The following is a 20,694-nucleotide window of genomic DNA, read 5'->3' on the forward strand; positions in this document are numbered from 1 at the left end:
GGAAGTCACCGCCTGCCCCTTTAAGCGCCCCTCCTCCACGGGCACGTGGTACGCGCGCGGTGGCGCCATGGTGCCGGCGGCGGGAAGCGGCGCGGCGGTGGCGGCGTCACGTGACGCGGCGGCGCCGGGCGGTGGCTCGGCGCGGGGCGCGCGCCGCCCCCTCGCCCGGCGGCGGCGTTGCCCGCCCACCCCCGGGCGCGTGCGCCGGGCACGGCGCGGGAGGAGCGGAGCGGAGCGGTGCGGCGCGGCGCGAGCTCCGTGGTGCAGGTGCGGCGGTTGGCGAGACGGGTCCGGCCGGCTGGCGGCGGCCCCGCCCCGCACGCCATTGGGCGGGGGCGGGGGTTGCGGGGGGGGGCAGCAGGGGGGGTCCCACCGAGACCGGTCCCTATTGGCAGGGGAGCGAGGGCAGTGCGGGGCACCCCATCTTCCATTGGCTGATGGGCTTGCGCCTACCTTTCCCATTGGCTGTTGGGGCGCAGAGGCACTGCGAGGGCTCGCGGCCGTGAGCCCACAGGTGCTGCCCTGCCTTCACGCCTGCTGGCCTCATGCTGTCTGCTATTGGCTGGGTTAAGGGATCCTGTGTCCCCATTGGCTGGAAGACCTGAGACCCCTTTTGCTATTGGCTGGCAGGGAGTGGGGCCCCACCCCAACACCACTGCCCCAGTTTGGGGCTCTGAGGTGTGATGGCAGCATCATGGCGGCCAGGGCTGGGCAGGGCCTGGCCAGGCCGGGGTCTCTTGTGGGGAGGCCTGGAGCCACCTGCCCCCTGAGTGACGCCTCCCCTGTCCTCTCCCCCGCAGAGGTGGCTGTCCTGGCCCCGCCATGGCCCCGGTGGTCTGCAGGACGCTCCTGGGGCTGGCCTTGTATGCCAGCAGCCTGTGTGCGGCGAGCGGTGCCACCTCCCTCTACCACGACTACTGCATCATTGGGGCCGGCCCCTCGGGCTTGCAGGCGGCCTATTTCCTCCAGCAAGCTGGCCGGGACTACATCGTCTTCGAGCGGAGCCACGCTCCTGGCAGCTTCTTTGCCCTCTACCCTCGCCACCGCAAGCTCATCAGCATCAACAAGCAGTACACCAGCAAATCCAACAGCGAGTTCAACCTCCGCCACGACTGGAACTCGCTCCTTAGCCATGACCACAGGCTGCTTTTCCGACGCTATTCCCGCGACTTCTTCCCCCATGCTGACGCCATGGTGCGGTACCTGGAGGACTTTGCTTCCTTGCTGAAGCTGCACGTTCAGTACAACACAGCCATCATCCATGTGACGATAGAGAGGGATGAGCAGGCCTGGAACGGCCACTACTTCCTCCTGACTGACCAGGACAAGCAGAATTACAAATGCAGGTAATGGGTGAACGCGGGGCTAGCCACGCTGCTCTCCACAGGTGTCTTTGAAGTCACAAAATCATAGAATAAATTAGGTTGGAAAAGACCTATGAAGGTCATTTCATCCAGCAACATCAGGTTGCTCAGAGCCTTACCTAGTTGAGGCAAGGATAGAGGTTTCACAGCCGCTTGGAGAGTTGACCACCATCACCAGGGCTTAACCACCATCATAGAATCATAGAATGGTTAGGGTTGGAAGGGACCTTCAAAGGTCATCTAGTCCAACCCCCCTGCAAGGAGCAGGGACATCCCTGACTAGATCAGGTTGCTCAGAGCCTCATCCAGCCTGGCCTTGAACGTTTCCAGGGATGGGGCCTCCACCACCTTTCTGGGCAACCGGTTCCAGTGTTCTACAACTCGCATTGTAAGAGGAAACACATTTTGCAGGGATCGGTGGGGTGGGTGGAATAACTGCTCTTGGGAAGGCATTGCCTTTCACAAGCAGCGTTACGCCTCGGACAGCTGAGGACCTGGCGGGACAGACACAAACTGGCTGTGATTGCCATTACTGCAGTTTCCATACTTGATATGTAAGTTTGAAATCACTTTTGTTTTATCACTAGATAATTGCTCTCTGTGAAAAAAAAATAACTCAGTTGTACTTGTAGTCACTGCTGCCTTTGTTAGAAACTTGTGTGAGTCAGTGCAGCAACACTTCACCTCCAGTAACCTACAAGTCCTTAGAAGAACCAATGTTTAAAAGTATGTCCCAGCCAGCTGAAGCCCTGGGTTAGTACAGAGCCAGCAGGAGGGAACCAGAGAAAAGTGGGGCTGTTGCACAAGACGGAGCCAACTGTGAGGAATAACCCTCAAGGTTGCTGGTCCCCAAATTCCCCTTCCTCTTCTCATACTCACGCCTGTGTATTCCGTAGCACCACTGAGCTACATTCCTAAAAAATGTCAAGAAATTACTTGTATGAACATACGGAGTGTATTTCTCACCTCTCCTGAGAACCTCAGCTCTATGACAGCAGGTCGCGCTGGCTGTCACTTGGAGGCGCGCTGGCTGGCAAGCTTGGAGGGGACAGAAGGCAATCCCAGGCACCCACGCACCACGAGTGAGTTGCTCTCAGGAGCTGCACGAGCAAGGCTGGGACAGCAGAAAGTGCCTAGTGTTTCCGTCTAAGTGACAAAAATTTCCCTAAGATTAAAGTAAAAGTCCTTACCGAGAGATATAAGAAGATTACTGTACTTACTTTTAGTGTTAATAATTAGTGTTGTTGCTAACATGTTTTTATGACTAGGAGTTACATTTTAAAATATTGAAACCATTTTCTGTCCCTCCTAAAATGACTTTTTTTTCCACTGTATTAAAAGGCAACACAAATTTTAAATCAAAGTAAATTTTTTATGCGGGATTTAATCAACCTGTGAAACACTTCAGTGTTATAATATGTGTCGTCAGTGAGTACATATGAGCAGCACTTGCACACTCACAAAAAAAAAAACTGAGAGAGACTTAGGAAACAAGCAGAGCTTATATGTACAGCACCTGCATTTGCTGTATATAACGACGTTCCTGGTTGTCTTCCTTGGCCTGAGAATGGGGAAGAGAGGAGCAGATGATTAGGTGAAGCTGGGGAGAGGTTTCTCTCAAAACCATGACCTGTGCAGCTGATCCAGCATGGCTGGAGAGGGCACATCGCAGCCGCGTCCCACAGCAGGAGGAGGGAGGAGTGATAAGATGGAGCGATTGCCCCGTACCCATAATTCCTGCATTCCCTAATGCTGTCCTTGGTTTTGCAGCTCTTTGTTGGTTGCCACTGGGATGTGGGTCCCCAGCGTGGTAAACTTCCCTGGCTCCGAATACGTTGAGGGTTACGAGACTGTGTCCATCAACCCGGAGGATTTTGCTGGCCAAACCGTGTTGATCTTGGGCCGAGGGAACTCGGCCTTTGAGACGGCGGAGAATATTCTGGGCGTCACAAATTTCATCCACATGGTGAGCCGGTCCCGTGTGCGACTCTCGTGGGCCACCCACTACGTCGGGGATCTGAGGTAGGAAACCACTCTTCTTCCTCTGTCTAATGCAGCCAGAGTATGAATGGGGAGAACTACTTCTTGCCCAGGCAATGAATTGGGCTGGCACAGGAGGTCCTGGGGGTCACAGAGGAAACATGGGGCGTTCTATCTTTAGTTCCTTGGTTTAAAGCAGTCCAGGTGGCAGTTGCTGAACGCAGGAGCTTGATGAGAGCTCTTCAGGGTCTGTGTGAAATAGGAAAATGTCCCCTTGGAAACTGTATCGTTAAAAAGTGTTGGCTCCCAAGTTGTTCCCTTGCTTGCAGTCATGGAGCAGAGCTGAGAGGTTGAGTACTTCCTGCACGGGTAGCGAGTTTGTGTTACCTGTGCTGTTCCTGTGAGCGCTCAGGCACTGGAGATAACCTTTGCACTGAAGGGGAGCCTGCGATGCCTGGTAAATGTGTTCCACCGAACCGTGGATCCTACCTTGCCTCTCTTCTTTTAGCCCTTCTTACGTTCCTCTTTTTCCGTAGAGCAATTAACAATGGCCTGCTGGACACATACCAGCTGAAATCTCTGGATGGGCTTCTGGAGGGCGACCTGGAAGATCTGGCTATCGTCAAGGACAAGAAAGGGAAGCTGCACATCACGCTCCGGTTCTACCTGGAGAACAGGAACACCAGCGCAGGCATTGACTCCATCACTCTACCGCAGGATGAACTGGATAATTTTGCCACCCGTGCACCTTATGACCGTGTCATCCGCTGCCTGGGCTGGAAGTTTGACTTCTCTATCTACAACAGGTGAGGGAGAACCAGGATCTCCAGAGAAGCAGGAATTTAGAGTGAGAGACTATGAAGGGCCTGACCGGGAAGGGAAGGGCAGGTCCTCTCCTGGCAGCATTTCGTGGACCTCCACGTGCTCTGAGCTACCTGGTGCTGCACAGTCCTTTGTTTGCCCTGCAGTTATGGCTGTGTCCAAGTGGGAATGCGTGTGCCACTGCCCTGACCAACTGGGCTGAGCAAGTCACAGTGTTGGGATCTTGGTGACAGAAAAAGCTTGTGCCTTTGAAATTTAACGTCCTGACCTGCCAGATCACATGGAGAAGGCTAGCAATGTTTTGTGGTTTGGATTTTTTTTTTGGGAACGAGGATCATACAGGTACAAAAAGGTTTTGTCTGCATTTTTTCCCTGAGAATTCAACCTTCACTCTGCCTTGGTTTGTCTCCTACTACATCCTGCAGATGAAAATTATACTGCTAACTTCACTGTCTTCCAAAATTCACTGTCAGTGGCTCAGGCCGGAATTTGATCTTGTCCAGAGCTATGTTGAGATGAGCACCCGTGTCTCCTGGAAGATTCTCATTGACTTTATGCTCTTGGGAAATAAATAAATCCTGCTGAAGGCAGCAGGGACATGAAGCAGTGTCTTATAGTGGCTGCAATATAATGTGTGCCTTTTCAGAAACACTTTATTTTTCCACCTCTGCCCTTGCTGACAGCCTGCTTTTCTCTTTTTCTACATTAGATCCCTTAGAATCATGCCAGGAAAAGAGAATGAGAAGAAGTATCCTCAGATCAAACCTAGTTATGAGTCCAGAGGCACTCGGGGGCTTTTTGTTCTCGGCACTGCTAGCCACTCTGTTGACTTCAGGAAATCTGCTGGAGGCTTTATCCATGGATTTCGGTATACAAGTGAGTACAAGAGTGCAGAGAAAGGGCAGAGGTGGGAATTGTTCCTCCCTTCGAAGGAACAATTCATAGCTTACTGCTGGAAAGAGATCACCTTTAGTCTTGTGCTGGCAGTAAGGATGCCAAGCTGCAGCTGCGTCGTCTGAAGTAGAGGAGAAGTGACTTGGGGTCATATCTGAAGTTTTTGGTTGTCTGTCTTTGTTTTGTCTTGTGTCTCTCTTGCCCATTGTCTCTGATTTATGTAACACAATAGATTTCTGCCTGCCAGATGCTCTGCCTCGTGACAGGCTGTGGGTGAGAGGTCTGTGCTGTTTTAAAAAACAGCGGCTTTGGGCAGTAGAGAGAATTTCCATTTTTATCTGTGTGTGCCCATCCTTATCATTAAAGGACTGCTCAGAAGTAATGAAATACCCCTGAGGACCCCCCGCCCCGTCACCAACCACTTAGTATCACATCAGCTTTCAGAGGGCATCTCCACTGCAGTTACCAGCGATTGGGGTGGGAGATCCTGAGCACGGATGAGCTGCAAAGCTTATTTATCGTGTCCTGCCAGTATCCCTGTGTGCCGCAGCACAGCGATTGGATTTCTTAAACGCGTAAGCTTGGATTTTTAAATAAGCTGTCTTTTGTTTCTCCCCATGCCTTAGCTCGTGCAGTCCACCGCCTATTGGAGAACCGTCACCATGGTGTCCCCTGGCCGTCTGTAGTCTACCCTATTACACAGCTGACCAATTCCATCATCAAGCGGGTGAATGAGGCCTCGGGCCTCTACCAGATGTTCAGTGTTCTGGCTGACATCATACTGCTGAGAGAGTGAGTGAGTAATTATTCCCAGCACTCCACTCCATCATTTCATTCCTTTTTCTTTACCGCTGCTTCCCATGGTGCCACCACAAAAAATAGCTCTGTTGCTGCTTAAGGATGTTACCGTCACATAGGCAGCCACCTCAAAACCTGTATGGTTGCTACGACAGGTGCCACTATGCCCAATTCTGCCAACTGCTGCTCTCTCTTAAGGGGCTGAAATGATCCAGACCTACCCTCTAGGCTCAGAGGTGTAGTACCCTTTTGCTATCCCCAGGGAAAAACTTCCCTTGAGCAGTGCTCATGTAGAGAGGAATCCCATAATCCGGGAAAATAACAGAGTTTTCTATCTGCAGCCTTCATAAGCTCTGCGTCAAGTGCAACCCAGATCTGTAATGACCAAAAATAATTACTATCTGATGGCTCTTTGGTCTCAGCCTTGACCAGCTGATGGGGTGTGGGATCCCACCTGGCTTTTCTCTGGTGGAACAGTCTAACAGTTGTGGTTGCAATTCACAGGAATGCCACAGCATTTGAATACCTGGAAGAATACCCGGTCGGAGTCCTGGCCGAGCTGGAAATGCAGACGGGGAGAAAGGCTCCCAACGGGCTGTTTGTGGTCGTCATGGAGTACGGGAGGAATTTCTCAGGGGCTGACAAGGATGTCTTCTACTACAACCGAGCCGTGGGAGAGGCACAGCACGCCTGGCAGTCCAACTTTTTGCATCCTGTTATTTACTATTACAAACGCCTCCCAACAGGTAAGCCTTCCTGCCTCTCTCTGCTAATTATCTGACAGAAGCAAAATGGAAAAGGGATGAAGATACTTTGGATCCAAAGAGAGGGGCCTGAAGGCATTTGCACACCGTTCTCCTCTGCTTCCTTCATGTCCATCCTCTGGGGCACCTGCGACCACTGTGTGAGCTGAAGAAAAAGCTGTGAGTTAGCAAGAAGTTTCCATCGGTCAAACTGATCTGGGCTGTGGGGTGTAGCAGAGACATCACATTTGAGAACAGAAACAAACAAGCGTGCTGGGAGCTTCCTCATTCCCAAAAAGAGGAACGTTGCTTCCCAGTGGCTTGCACCCTGCATGTATTTTGCAGAGCTCCAGCAGATGAGGCTGGGCTGTTCAGTGTTACTGCCAAAAGAAAGCTGCTCTCTGTGGCCTGCCCGGGTCTGAGAGGTCACGCAGTAATAGAAGCAGCCGAAGGCAAAGGTTTGAAGATGAGTGTTACATCCAGCAAACAAACATGCTCAGAACAGATTCCCTTGGGAAATGAGTGTGCTGAATCTTCATCTCCGGAAACCTAGGGTCAGGGTCCAGCCTGCCTTGCACAGAAAGAAGTGTGATGGCTGAGCTTGAACATAGCTCAGCCAGTCTGGCAGCCCCTGCCCGGGGCAACGGGAGTGAAATGACAGGAAGTACTGTGGGCAGGGACAAAAGGCAGCTGTGCAGTGGCAGGGCTGTTGAGGACAGAGCTAGCAGAGGGGATTGCAAATGAAAGTAAGGTAGGGATTAAAAAGGTCAGGACAAAAGCTGGAACAGCTGTCGTAGCTGCTTTCTGCTCCCCAAGCTCTTTTTAATGCCTTTTTCATTCGAGAGATTCCCTTAATGTTCTGTTGGCAGAGCGTGAGATGAGACTTCGGCCCCCGGACTGGCCTCTCCCCCGCCCAGATGCCATCCATCACATTGTGGAGGACTTTCTGACAGACTGGACGGCCCCGAATGCTCACATCCTGCCACTGAGGCGGTTTTTGGAGAACTGCCTCAGCACAGACCTGCGCAACTTCTTTGCAGGTAATTTGAGCACAGGGTCGAGGTGGCAGGAGGAGGAGGGACAGGAGGGAGTGATAGGAGTGATCACCCCAGATGGTGAAAAGTGCCGGTGCTGTGTCCATGTTCCTAAATAGCCTTTGGTCTTGCTCACCACCAGAAAGAGACTGCCCCAGGCACACATGGATTTAGAATTATAGAATCACAGACTAGTTTGGATGGAATAAAGGTCACCTAGTCCAACCTCCCTGCAAGGAGCAGAGACATCTCCAACCAGATCAGGTTGCTCAGAGCCCCATCCAACCTGGCCTTGAATGTCTCCAGGGACGGGGCATCCACCACCTCTCTGGGCAACCTGTGCCAGTGTTCTACCACCCTGATTGTAAAAAATTTCTTCCTTATGTCTAATCTAAATCTACTTCCTTCTAGTTTAAAACCATTGCCCCTTGTCCTATCACTACAGGCCCCGCTAAAAGGTCTGTCCCCATCTTTCTTGTAGGCCCCCTTTAAGTACTGAAAGGCTGCAATAAGGTTTTCCTCCAGCCTCCTCTTCTCCAGGCTGAACAGCCCCAACTCTCCTCCTGTCCTCATAGGAGAGGTGCTCCAGCCCTCTGATCATCTTCGTGGCCCTTCTCTGGACCCTCTCCAACTGGTCCATCTCCTTCTTATGTTGGGGGCTCCAGAACTGGACACAGTACTCCAGGTGGGATCTCACCAGAGCTGAGCAGAGCGGGAGAATCACCTCCATCAGCCTGCTGGCTGCGCTTCTTTTGATGCAGCCCAGGATACCATTGGCCTTCAGGGCTGCAGGCCCTCATTGCTGACTCATGTTGAGTTTCTCATCAACCAGCACCCCCAAGTCCTTCTCCTCAGAGCTGCTCTTGATCCATTCTCCGCCCAGCGTGTATTTGTGCTTGGGATTGTCCAGGGGAAAGGTTTAGAATGTAGGGAAAAGTATATGAGGTTTGGCTCAATCTCTTTTCTACCTGCAGCTTTCCTTCCTCGTCCATTATCTGAATGTTCCTTTGTGCCATCGGGTGCTAGATCTCTTTTTCATGCCCTGATTATGAGATTGCTTTCCTATGGGAAATGGGGGTGCTGGCAGGTGACAGCTGCTCTCCCTTCCTGGTCTGAGAACCTCCTGTAGGAACACCACACGCCACACAGAGGGAAGCACTTGTGTGGTATGAAGAAGATGCCAGAGGGCTGCAAGCTCAAATACAGCTCCTTTTCCTCTCAGAGTGCAGACTGGAGATCCCACTCTGCATCTCCCAAGCTCTGCAGAATTAAGTTGGTGATTCTTCTGCCATCCATCCAGGGCAGGGTGCTGGGTGGGAAACTCCAGTCATCTTCCCTCATCCTCTCAGCCTTTTGTTCTAGTAAGTCCTCAAGAGTTTATGGGAATTTTTCTCTACAGGGTATCTCCTCTGAGTCTGATTTTTTTTTATCCTTTTGTCCGCAGAGTCCTGTTTCCTGTTTGCCTTCACCCGTCAGAAGCTGCCTCCCTTCTGTTGGCAGGGGTACGTCAGAATGCAAGGGCTGGTGGGGAACGAGAGGCTCCGGCGCCACGCCGTAGAAGCTGGCCTGCTGGAGGATTACACTCTCACAGACTTTTCAGGCGACAGACCCCCTGACATCCGCGAAGGGTCACAGGACCAGCTGCTGAGAGATCACGTGATACCAGTTCGTCCGCTGCAGCATCTTGTTAGTGCCAAGGATGAGCTTTAACCTTTCTCGCTCAACACTGAAACCCACAGGTGCTGTCGTGACAATATTGTAACAGAGATCCACAGCAGGATTCTGCCCTTTCCCGTGCACCTTTTCCCTCCCCATGCCTCCCACTGATCATGAGTTGCCAAAGACCTGCTCAGATCTCGCTGTTACAAAGAGGACCAATGTGCTCTGAAGGATGAGCGAGGGGCCAAAACCCAGTGATGCTGAGCCTCCCCCATTGTCCTCGCAGAGTTCAGAGTTGCCTGAAGATGGTGTTTGTGTTTAGCTCGCAGACCAATATCTGCAGCAACATCCAGGGGTCACGGAGGAGAGTGCAGGAACTTCTGAGTAACTTAAAATGTCACGTCCCTCTTCGGAGGTGACCTGCTGGCACACTGTGGCAGACCGGCGCAGGCTCTCTGCGCCCTGGACGCCGTACGCTGCCTATATTTGAAAATTTGTTCATGCGCCGACTCCCGAAGCGGTACTCCAGGCAAACGTCCCGGTATTTTTCCTGCGTTTGAGTTAGGGCAGTTGTGTAGCTTGAGCAGAGAGGGGTGGTTTTTAGTTACCGTACAGATCATATAATTTGTCATTTCCTGGAGAGCACTACGAGGGACCCTTCCCTCCACAGAGGGTGACTGTGTTGCCTGGAGTGCCTGGGACACAGAGACTTACGCTGAGTTTGGCTCCGCTGTCCTTGTGTTCCTCTTCTCCTGCACCAAGCAGCCTGAAAGGTCAGCCCCTGTCTTTTATAAAGCGTGACCGGTATTTCTCCTATTTGCACTATGTCCCATCAAGAAAGTTCTGGATGGACTTTGATGTTGATAAAATGCTCGTCCTCTGTTTCTTTTATTCCCCCGGTCCCCTTGAGATCTCCCCAGCAGCGGCTGGCTGCACTGCGTTGCTCCGTCTGTCAGCCGCCTGCGTTTGTCACCTCCCCGTGGGCTCCTTCCAGGGACCGGGAGCGGCAAAGCAACGGCGGATTTGAGCTCGACCTTTCGCTGTCCCCGGGATTCCTAGGAAGCAGAGGAGGGGCTTTTCCTCCCCTTGGCATCCAGAACGTACCCCTCTGCGCGGGGGCTTCCCCGTACTCCAGCCTGGGAGCCCTCCATGTACCTCAAAGTCTCCAAATTCAGCTGCTCTCTCTCTCTAAAGCCCCAGTTGCTGCCCGCCCTCCGGTTCACGCCCGGGGGAGGGGTAAGGCTGGGCTGCGCTGGCTCTGCTGCTGCAAGGCCTCACCTGTTGGCACGCAGCGGGAGGCGGGGAAACCGTCCCCACCTCCGTTCGCCTCGGCTGAGCGAGCGTCGCCCTTCCAGCCTCCCTCCTGCCGGGCCCGGTGCCGCCGGAGCGGGCGGAGAATTGGGGAGCGGCGGCCCCGAGCCGTGGGCCGGGTGCGAGGGCTCGGCCCGGGGGCGGGGCGAGGGCGCGACACGCATTGGAGGGCGGCGCCGCCAATCAATACCCAAGGCTCGCCCCGCCCCTCCCCGTGACACACCCCGCCGGCCCATACAAGGCGGTGAGGAGGGACTTGAAGGACGGCCAAGGAGGCCAGTCAGAGATGGGCGCTTGGAGCGGTGGCCAATCGGTTGGGAGGGTGGTGGTTCAGCGCCTCGCAGCCTTCCTGCGGAGGCGGCCAATCAGCGTGCGGGTGGGCGGGGCGGTAAGCGGAAGGTTGGTTGAGCGTGGGTCACCTCCGGACCCGGGAAGGTGCGGGGCGGGGGCTGTGGTTCGGGCTCGGAGGGGGCTCCCCCCAGCCTGTGGGCTGGCGATGGCCGAAATCTTCCCTGTGGCACCGGGGGAGCGGTAACCCCCTGGCTGGGGGATCCTGCCCTGAGGGGCTGGAGGGGGGAGTCGGGGCCCTATGGCGGGGGTGGCGGGGCCCTGCCCTCTGGGGCTGGCGGGCCAGTGGGGCCCCTGTGGCTTGTGCGGGGGTCCTTCCCCACCGGGTTAGGGGGCTGAGGGGAGACCTCCAAGGCTGAGGGACCATGCCTCTGTGGTGGGAGCTGCTGGGACCCCGTGGCTGAAGGAGCCGTTCCCCACGGTAGCAGGGGAACGGGGATGCCGTGGCTGGGGGCCCGCCCTGCGGGGTGGGAAGGAACGAGCTGGGGAGGGACGGCTCTGCTCTGTAGGGTAGGGGGATACGGAGACCCTGTGCCAGAGGCGGGGTGCCCTGCCACACAGAAATGGGGAGGAAGCTGAGATCTATACCTAGGGCCCCATGACAGGTAGGACCCTACGGCTGTGGGGCTGGAGCTGCAGTGGGGCGGCAAGGGCTGGGTGTAGGGTCAGTGTGGTGCCCCATATGTTTCTGCCTAGGGCACCTCCTGGCTTGGGGGCTGCTCTGCAGAGGGGACTCTGAGCAGGGCACTGCTGCAATGAGACTGGCCATGGGGTGCGCCCACCTCACATACCTTCTCCTCCTCTCCCTACAGATGGCTCAGAGGCAGGTGCTCCGGCGGCTGCTGTCCCTCACCCCTAGGACGCCACATGCCCCCCCAGTGCCCCACGGCAGGGCCTTTGGCACCTCACCAGCCTGCAGGAGCACCTTCAACGTCCAGGATGGCAGCGACTTCCAGGACCGGGTTGTGAACAACCCCAAACCTGTTGTGGTGGACTTCCATGCGCAGTAAGTCCCTCCCCAGCAGCTCTTGCGCCCTTCACTGACATCACACGTGCAGGTGTGTCCCTGCAGCTTTCCTGACATTGTGGCACTCTGAGCACCCTGGTTACATGGGTGTGCCCAAGGGCTTTCCATGCTGCAGAGCTGTCAACTGCCCTACCTGGTACCTGGTCTTAAAAGGTGCTTCTGCCCCTATGACATAATCCATAGAGGTTTAATCCATTGGGTTGCCCCACTGTGGGTGTAGCAACACCCTGCAGGAGCATAAAACAGAAGTGTAGCAGCACCTCCCAAGTGCTCGGGGGCCACTTTGGCCCTGGTGTTGCATCATCCTGCAAAAGACACCTCGAGACTGAAAAAAGCTCTAATACCTCCCTTTTTTTAGCTTCATAGATTAAATGTCCTCTTAAAAACAATAAATTATATTAACAGCCGTGGAAGAACACTGTGCTTTGTTTGGCCCTGCACTGTCGTGTCATGTCTTTCCAGTTTTCTTACGCTGCATGCTCTTGGGGCAGGGCTCTTGACAGTGAATACCTTTATGTATTAATAACAGCCACATGATACCAACGGCAGCATTTGTCATCAGTAAAAATGTTGTCATCCTCTTGCCAGTAAAAATATTCCTAGATGTTATCTGCTGGATTAACAACACTGATTATCTTTGTTTTCTCAAGTATTTTCATAGTCCCACAGTGCTGTCATGTGAGCCTGTTGTGGCTGATTCTGGGCAAACAGAGTATGAAACAGCCCGAAAACTTCTGCTCTAAATAAACCAAACTGGCAAACCCAAATGAATGTTAATTGGGATCATCCAGGGAGGAGAGGACAAATAATTGAAAGCCTGAAACCTGATACAGAGGGAGGCTGAGGAGGAATAAAGTTTACCAGAACTTCAGCTTTAAGTGCCCTTTTCTTTTAAAGCTTTAGCTCATGTTTGCCTTGGACTAAGTAAGTTCATGCCATCCTAACTGGAGCAGTTAGAGGATGCAGGGGATGTTTTCTGTGTACAGGGCCTCGCAAACTCTGCTATTGCTGCACTGGAGTTTGGAATAGGTGGTCTCTGTTTGAACAGATACAATGCCTCTACAAGTTTTGCAGCTAAAGGGGAATTTCTGTGAACCCTGCAGTGAGTGCAGAGGGGAAGTCTCCGGTCTGGTGATTGGCATAATCCAATTTGAGTGTGGGCTGCAACCCCTGCACCCAGCAGTGACACTTGTTCCAGGGCAGCTTTGCGGTCAGCGGGGTCACAGCTCTGCGCGTGCCCACCAGCGAGGATGCAAAGCAGGGTAGGGATGAATGACCAAGAAGAGGGGACAGGAGGACCACCAAGGCTGGCAGAGCAGGCTGCAGTGTGATCAAAATGACATCAAAAGCACTGTGAATGCTAAATGGGGACTACTTCTTCCACTCAGCGCCCCACCCCCCAGAAAAACCCTTGACAGCATCCTTGTGAGAGAAACATTCTTCTAAGCCATGGTTCAGGAATGGTGTTTCCAGGCTGGTTCTTGAATGGAACAGAGATGGTGGTAAAGGCACTGGTGTACCACCAAGCCTTCCACAGCCTCTGCTGCGCTTGCTGCCTCTAATGCCCCCTTTCTTATTTCTCCATCAGGTGGTGTGGTCCCTGCAAGATCCTAGGCCCTAGGTTAGAGAAGATGGTGGCCAAACAGGAGGGGAAGGTGCTGATGGCTAAAGTGGACATTGATGATCACACAGACCTCGCTATTGAGTACGAGGTAGGAGGTGGAAGAGCACGGGCTTTCTTTTGCTGGGCGTGTGAAGAAGGTCCCTCCTTGGGGAGAGGTGTGCCTGCACAGCAGCAGTGTTGGTGGGGAAGCCCAGTGCCTACATGTTCCTGATCCCTCAGGTCGCTCATTAGTCGGTGGATTTTGCTGCTGGAAAAGGCCATGCCCTTGGTTTGTGATTTATTTATCTTTTCCCTGTGTCAGTGATTAGGTAGTTTAAGAAACACAAAAATCCCTCCGATGACTGTGCTTGCCCCCATTGTCTCTCTTTGTAAACAACAGCGCGGTCTATGGAGTCAGGGCATCCTGCTGCTGTGTTTAACAGGGAAGAAAGTGCTTAATTTTCACTTGCCTATCATGCAGATGGAACTGCTCCCCCTCTGCAGATGAAGTCCTGCTCCCAGGGCAAAGGCTAGCACAGGAAGCTCCTCAAATTGCCAAGCAAAGTGCGAACCATCTCCTGTGCAAGCTGTCACTTTGTTGAGTCTGGAAGAGATGCTCTGTGCCGTCCCTGCACCCTGCTGAGCCGGAAGGAGAAGGAAGTAGAAACAGCTTGTTCCCTCCCACTCTTTCCCAAGGAGATCTTTCTGCCTGTGCTGTGGTGGCGTGCCCACCCAGCTGACATCCACAAATGTGACTTTCGGCTTCCACAGGCTGAGCGTGAGAGCCTCTGGTGTTCTCCTCTGTGGTGGAGTGCTGGCAGATGCGCCCCAGGCCAAAGAAGATGGCTGCTGGCTGCTGAGCAGGGCTGTGTGTTGCAAGCCCGAAGGCTGCATAGCTCGAGGGTGCTGGTGAAAAGCTGAAGAGGGTGAGATTGTTTCAGTGGTGGTCAGAAAGTGCGTAAATCCTAGTAGATGCAGGCGAAGCTCTGGTAGCAACCGCTCTAAGGAGAAAAGAAGAGAACAGAGATTATTAGCTTAACTCTTGTATTGTTCCAAGCCTTCCAGTAGATGGAATTAGCTGAGATTGCAAGAGGATAACTTCAGGTGTCTGGAAAACGGCAAACAGAGTGTGTGCATGTGAAGAAAGGTCTTTAAAAAGAGGCTGACAGTTGTGCAGGTTTGATGACGTGCTGTGTGTGCTGTCCCACTGGATGGTGAGTGAGCAGCTGCACAGCCTGGCACGTACAGACGTTTGTCTGCAGGGTCTGCCTGCCTTGCAGCCCTGGTGGCCTAGGATTGAGGCTGCAGGCAAGAGCCAGCTCCCAGCAATTCGTTCTGGAGTCTTGTATACAAACATGATGAGATTTTTGTTTTGCAAGAGATCTGGGGATCACAGAGTCATAAAATGGTTTGGGTTAGAAAGGACCTTCAAAGGTCGTCTAGTCCAACCCCCCTGCAAGGAGCAGGGACATCTCCAACCAGATCAGGTTGCTCAGAGTCCCATCCAGCCTGGCCTTGAATGTTTCCAGGGTTGGGGCATCGCTGCAGTCTCCACTCTTGGAGTGATGTGTGTATCTAGTCTTGACCACTATCCCTGTGGCTAAAACCCAATCCCTAAGTCATGTCTGTGAGTAGAATAGCTGCAAATGGGTCGAGGTGAAGGAGAAATTTTTGCTTTGCTCTTCATAGTTTGGGGCATCCTTTTCAAGGCAGAAGTTTTGTTCATGTGCTGAGCACGTGTTTAGTTTTGCTTCGGGAAGCTGTCACTTGAGGAGCTGTCAGAATAAGGGCTGATGGGAAGACACCAAGTTGAGATCAAAGAGGGGCCAAAGGTAGTGTTTGGGAGAGACCAGGAAAACCAAAGGTGGTATTTGCAAGGGATCAGGAAAGATGTATTTGTTGTAAAGCCATTCTGCCAGGGATCAGATGTCTGCAGACTGAGAAGGCTTTTGTTTCTGGAGTTTTCAGCATCCATGCCACCCCCACAACTCCTCCACTAGCTGCCAGGAAGTCTCCTTCCATCCATGTTTATTCCCCTGCCCACGCACGCAGCCCCCAGCTTGCGACCCGATTGCACAACATCCTCTTCAGCAGCCGCCTTGGCGAGGGGGAGAGACCCCGGAAAAGCTGAGGAATGCCGGTGCATTCCTTCACACGCGCTGCCGTCTGCCCTTGGCTCCCAGCCGTCCTGGCTGAGCACGAATCGGGAACGCGTTTCCTGTGACTAGAAACGTCCCCAGTGCCCTTCCCCATCTGGTTATGCCCAGCACAAAAGTTCTTCCTCTGGGGATCCCTCCTTTTATCCAACACCTTTCATCTCTGGTTGTGGCCTTTCTCCACTGCTCCAGCCCGCTCCTGACCTCTCGCCCTGAGAGCAGAAAGGGAGAAGGAATACTTTTGTTTAAACTGCCATCTCTTAAAATTCTTTAGATTCATCTCTTGCCTTGGCCCGTTGCCCGCCTGCGTGGCGACTGGGAAAGGGCAGCCCCTTCTCCAGCCACTGCGGGTGGGCAGCCCAGGAGAGCTGCTGGATACGGGGACAGTCATTCATCAGCGGAGCTCGGTCCTGTGTTACGCCTCATTCCAAAACCTGGGTGAAATCCTTCCTCCTGCTCTGTTGCGTGGCATCCACGCTTGTATAAAACCCCAGTTTCAGATGAGAGAGAATTCTTTTGGTACGGGTGCTGCCAGGAATAGCCTGGCTGGCCACATTTGTTTGTTTATCTGTGTGGTCAGCGCTGATCAAAAGCAGCTTGACTTTTTTCCTAGAAATGCTCTTTAGGGAGGAGGAGGGTTTGTTTAGGTTCAGTGCAGATGGGACCCAGAAAAAGAAGGGGGGGGGGGGGGGAAAGGCCCCAACTTTGCGTTCTAGAAATTCCCATGATGTTTGCTTCTCAAGCAACAAAACAAAGTATGTACTCCATTGACAGGCCGCCCTTGCTGCAGCTAGCAGGAAGCAAGCTGTCAAAAGTGGCATCTTTTCTGGGCAAAGGCAAGTTGCTCAATGCGCCTGGTTCTCACCCAGCTCTGCAGCGCCAGCCCTGGACCTGGTGCCCGTTCTCGGGGTTTGCTCACCAGCACGAAAAGGGGAAGAGACGGAGGGATTGAGGCTGTGTGAAGCTTTTGGGCGTGCTGATCAGCATGCAGAGCTTGTAACTCTGTGTTAGCTGCCTCTCTGTAGAGCTTCGAAGAGTCGCCCGTTCCTCACCCAGGCCATAATGGCCTGATGCTTGCTGGTGCTGGTTGGGTATGCTGGTTTTTTGGATGAAGCTGGGGCAACTGTGCTCGTTATTAACCCACTTTGCAAACCAGAGGGAGGCTCAGTGGAGCTTTGCCCTTCTCGGGGAGGGAGAGACCAGTTGAGTGCAGTGCCGGTACCATCCTTTGCCACCTCTAAAATCACAAGCGAGCACGTTGGCGGCACCATTGCCAGCGCTGGGGCCCGAGCCCTCCGGATCCGCTGCCGCCAGTCACTAGGAGGAGCTGAAGATCATGCGTTGCAGCAGCCCCGGTGCTCCCATCCCTTCAGATCAGACTGCACAAGCCCTTGAGGACAGACAGACTGCGGGGAGCCACGCTGGACTGGCCGGCCAGGATCGGGTGGGAAGGGAAGCACAAAATGTCCCTTTCATCTCAGGCTCCCGATGGGAGAAAAGCCAGCCCTCTGGCGGGTTTCCCGAGGAAGGATTTGCAGATCCTCGCTGGCAGCGCATGCGGGAAAGCTCTGCAGGCTGGTAGGGAGGGAGCAGGCGAGATAAGGATAGGACGCATTTCGGGGATGAGGGGAGGCTTTGCAGAGATAAGAGCACCAAAGCTCTGGGGTCAGAAACATGACCCCTGCTGCAGCTTTCCAAGCTGGAGTTGCTCCTTCTCTCAGTGGTGTCCCCAGGGTCTCTTCTGTCGCCAGTCAGCTGACAAGTCCCTGGGGAACATTGTCATTTCCACTGCTGTTCTCTTGAGTAGTTCCCAGAAAATTCTGGGCTAAAAAAGCAGCATCCAGAGCAGTGCAGCTGCCTGCTGGCTCTGGTCAGAGTGACTTTTTCACTTACCTAATTCTCCGGGATTTGCAGTGGATAGTCACTGGTGCATGACCAGCTAAACCACTGAAAACAGGAGCAGAAAACTAAAGATGGGTGGGAGGAGGTTGTCATTACCAGGGTAGGATGGAGCAGGAAATCTGCTTGTGCAGTGATGGGAGGGGAGGAGATCCTCCTTCAGCTCCAGTCCTGTCTGGAGAAGGACACAGGTCCAGTCTGATACCATGCTGGCCATAAAATGTCCAAAGGTCATCATGTCTGAGAGCTGTCCTGGTAAAAGACTGGGTTTGTTTGCTTATAATAGGAAAAAAGGGAAGGAGAGGAGGAATTTGTACTGGAAAGATAGGAAAAGCTTTATGTGTTTGTTTTTTATATTAGCTTTGGGTTTGTCTTTTAAAATTTTGGGACTTATTTAAACTGGAAAAGCTTCTCAGCCTTGACTTAAGCAGTGCAATGTAAATCAGTGCAGAGATGAGGGAACATGGAGCTTGGCTGGGCTGTTTTGCGAGCGGACGTGCTACCCTTGAGCAGTGTATGCTCAGCTCCCTTGTAGCCACTTCTGTAGAGCTCTATTTGGGGCCCGGGTGCAGCTGGGCTCCCCGCAGCCTCTGCTCACCTGTGTCTCCTTGTTTCTCTTGCCCCCAGGTGTCAGCAGTGCCGACCGTGCTGGCTATGAAGAACGGAGATGTCGTGGATAAGTTTGTGGGGATAAAGGATGAGGATCAGCTGGAGGCATTCCTCAAGAAACTCATCGGAGCCTGAAGTAAAAGGGTGGCTGTACCTCTGCCTCTGGACACTTCCACATTGTGCATTCCTTGCCTGGGAGAGCTGAGGGGCACGTGAACTGCCTGCCTTGTACAACCTGGGGTTTGCTTCTGGTTTGGGGTTTTTAGAAGATGGACAGTGTTGTAACCCTTCCCTCCCACTCCCCCTTCTCTTGAGCAGCAGTAGTTGTAAAGGGCGCTGAGGAGTGGGGCTGCTTATTCTCAAAACGGGGAATGCGGCTGGAATTAGGAGCCTGTGTTTATCAGCAAAGAGCCAACGTGCAGAGCTGCTGCTGCTGAGTTAAGAGGAGGAATGTTTTTCTCTTTGCCTAGCATCTGATAGCCCAGAGCAGAGGACAGCTGCTCCCTGCAAAATGTGGGTACATACCTGCCCTGGGTGGGTTTGTTTAAAGCTGAGAATGCCTCTGCCTTGTCTGTGAAACCTGTCTCTTTATCTCTCTGTCCTTGTGTCACTGGGACAGGTACAATGCCTCCACAAATCCATAGGGTCCTGTTGTAATTTTATAAGGAAAAATAGAGAGAAGTATTTTATGGATCTCCTTTTGTAGGTCTGTAATAAAGAGAACTTTATCGGTCACTGCTGTCTAGCTGGAGAATAAAACCTGATTCTCAGAAATCGCAGAAAAGTCCCTTGTGTGTCCAGGGAGGTAAGAGGGAGTATCGGCAGCACAGTGGCTGGTTTCTAATGGTGGATTGGGAGAGCGCAGGTTACGACTTGATCCCTACTAAACAGTAATGTGCTGAAAAACAAACAAGTAGACTTCTTTCATGGGGCTTTCAGTGCTGCTTCTAGGACCCCCTTGGGGTGCTGCTGGATCTGGGATACCAGAAGAAGGACTCGCCTCCTGTGCACAGAGGAACAGCAGTTCGTTGAGCACCAGGAACCTGAGCTGTGCTGGCTCCTCCCATGCTTCTCTCACCCCTTTCCTGCCTGAGAGCCTCCCTCTCCTTTGCGTGAATGATTAAATCTGCTCATGCAGGTGAGCCCTGCCAGAAGGCAGTCTTTTGACTTTTAATTGCCCTGACCTTTAGACTAAGGGAGGCAGTTGTGTGTTTGTATCGCAAGCAGCCTTTAGCCCTTCCCATCTCTTCCTCCTCCTCCCTGCGTACACCTGTTTCCAGCTAACCTGGCTTCTAAGTGCTCCCAGCTGCCTCCTGCGCTTGTAGGCAGAGTACAGCACCAGGGCTGATGCCTACTGTCATGCTTAATTCCAGTTCGCTTATCTAAGCTGCACAAGAATATTGTAAGTGCTTAATAACCATGTACAAGCTGCTGCTGCTTTTTTTCTTTTTCTTTTTTTTTTTTTTTCTTCCCCCTCAGCTTCTGTTTCCTTCAGTCACTCTTAACTCTGCTTTGGCTCTGCTCCATTTCACCTCCTTGGCATAGGTTGTTACAAGCAGCGAGGGATTTTTTTTTTTTTCCCCTGCACCTTTGCAATAACAATTTATGACCTTTGAAGGAGCAGAGGAGTGGCGATCCAAGTCCTGCTGCAACTGCAGTACTGCAGGAAGTGCTGCTCCCACCTGCTTCCATCACCCCAGGGCCTGGGCAGCAGTATGAGGTGGTGCTGGTCCCTGAGATGGGTACCTCCCTATTTAGGCTGGGCTGATCTCACCCCCGGTGTGCTGCTAGAGGTGATGTCACTTGGATGTAATTTGGTAAAGAACTGTTGGTCAGTTACGATCAGTAAAAAACAGCATTTTATTTTATTTGGGAGACCACAGAAGCTATGCTGCTCATGTTTCAGACCGGGCAATTTGCCCTGCAGTTTCGCTGTTCCTGCTCTGTAAACACTTCTAGTAAAGACTCTCTCCATTTTCCTGCACAAGCAGGAAAAGTAGGGGAACAGCGTCACATACCCGACAATAGTCAAACTTTCATGCTTCACCATCCTACAGAACAGGAAAAAACACAGTGACTTTGCATTGTGTAATTAAGGGGCAGTACAAATTAGCTATTTTATCACTTCCTTCTAAGGAAAAGAGGAGTTAAGGTGCCATTCAGCTATTGAAGCACCAGCATGCTTTAGGGTGTATTATGTGAAACCCACAACTGTCTCTTTGAGATAAATGCTGAAGAGCGATGTATGTGGTGCCATGTGGAAATCCTTCAGAAACAGTGTAACAGGCAGAGAGGAGATGTTTGGGGGCACCTTGCAATTCCCCAAGCGCTTTGCACAGTTTTCACCACAGGACAGGACTCAAAGCACAAGGATCTTTTTCTGTGGCAGGATCTTAATTCAGCTCCCTGTTTGCTGACTGCTGGGGGAGGCTTCAGGGATTCCCACA

General features: G+C 52.8%; 2 protein-coding genes across 2 annotated transcripts; both read left to right on the forward strand.

The window, feature by feature from the left end:
• Nucleotides 1-153: 153 nt before the first annotated feature.
• FOXRED2 (FAD dependent oxidoreductase domain containing 2) lies at nucleotides 154-10,163 on the forward strand. Its single transcript, XM_086740134.1, has 10 exons — nucleotides 154-267; nucleotides 801-1,346; nucleotides 3,135-3,386; nucleotides 3,881-4,150; nucleotides 4,876-5,042; nucleotides 5,687-5,852; nucleotides 6,363-6,604; nucleotides 7,471-7,641; nucleotides 9,080-9,890; nucleotides 9,967-10,163. The coding sequence occupies exons 2-9, from the start codon at nucleotides 823-825 to the stop codon at nucleotides 9,343-9,345; spliced, it is 2,058 nt and encodes a 685-aa protein (XP_086596260.1). The 5' UTR covers nucleotides 154-267; nucleotides 801-822; the 3' UTR covers nucleotides 9,346-9,890; nucleotides 9,967-10,163.
• Nucleotides 10,164-11,003: 840 nt separating this feature from the next.
• Nucleotides 11,004-19,021, forward strand: TXN2 (thioredoxin 2). Its single transcript, XM_086753608.1, has 4 exons — nucleotides 11,004-11,040; nucleotides 11,766-11,959; nucleotides 13,569-13,692; nucleotides 18,266-19,021. The coding sequence occupies exons 2-4, from the start codon at nucleotides 11,766-11,768 to the stop codon at nucleotides 18,380-18,382; spliced, it is 435 nt and encodes a 144-aa protein (XP_086609734.1). The 5' UTR covers nucleotides 11,004-11,040; the 3' UTR covers nucleotides 18,383-19,021.
• Nucleotides 19,022-20,694: the final 1,673 nt, after the last annotated feature.

The sequence above is a fragment of the Chlamydotis macqueenii genome, chromosome 1 (assembly GCF_036417535.1).
Source record: "Chlamydotis macqueenii isolate bChlMac1 chromosome 1, bChlMac1.mat, whole genome shotgun sequence".
In the NCBI taxonomy this organism is placed as follows: domain Eukaryota; kingdom Metazoa; phylum Chordata; class Aves; order Otidiformes; family Otididae; genus Chlamydotis; species Chlamydotis macqueenii.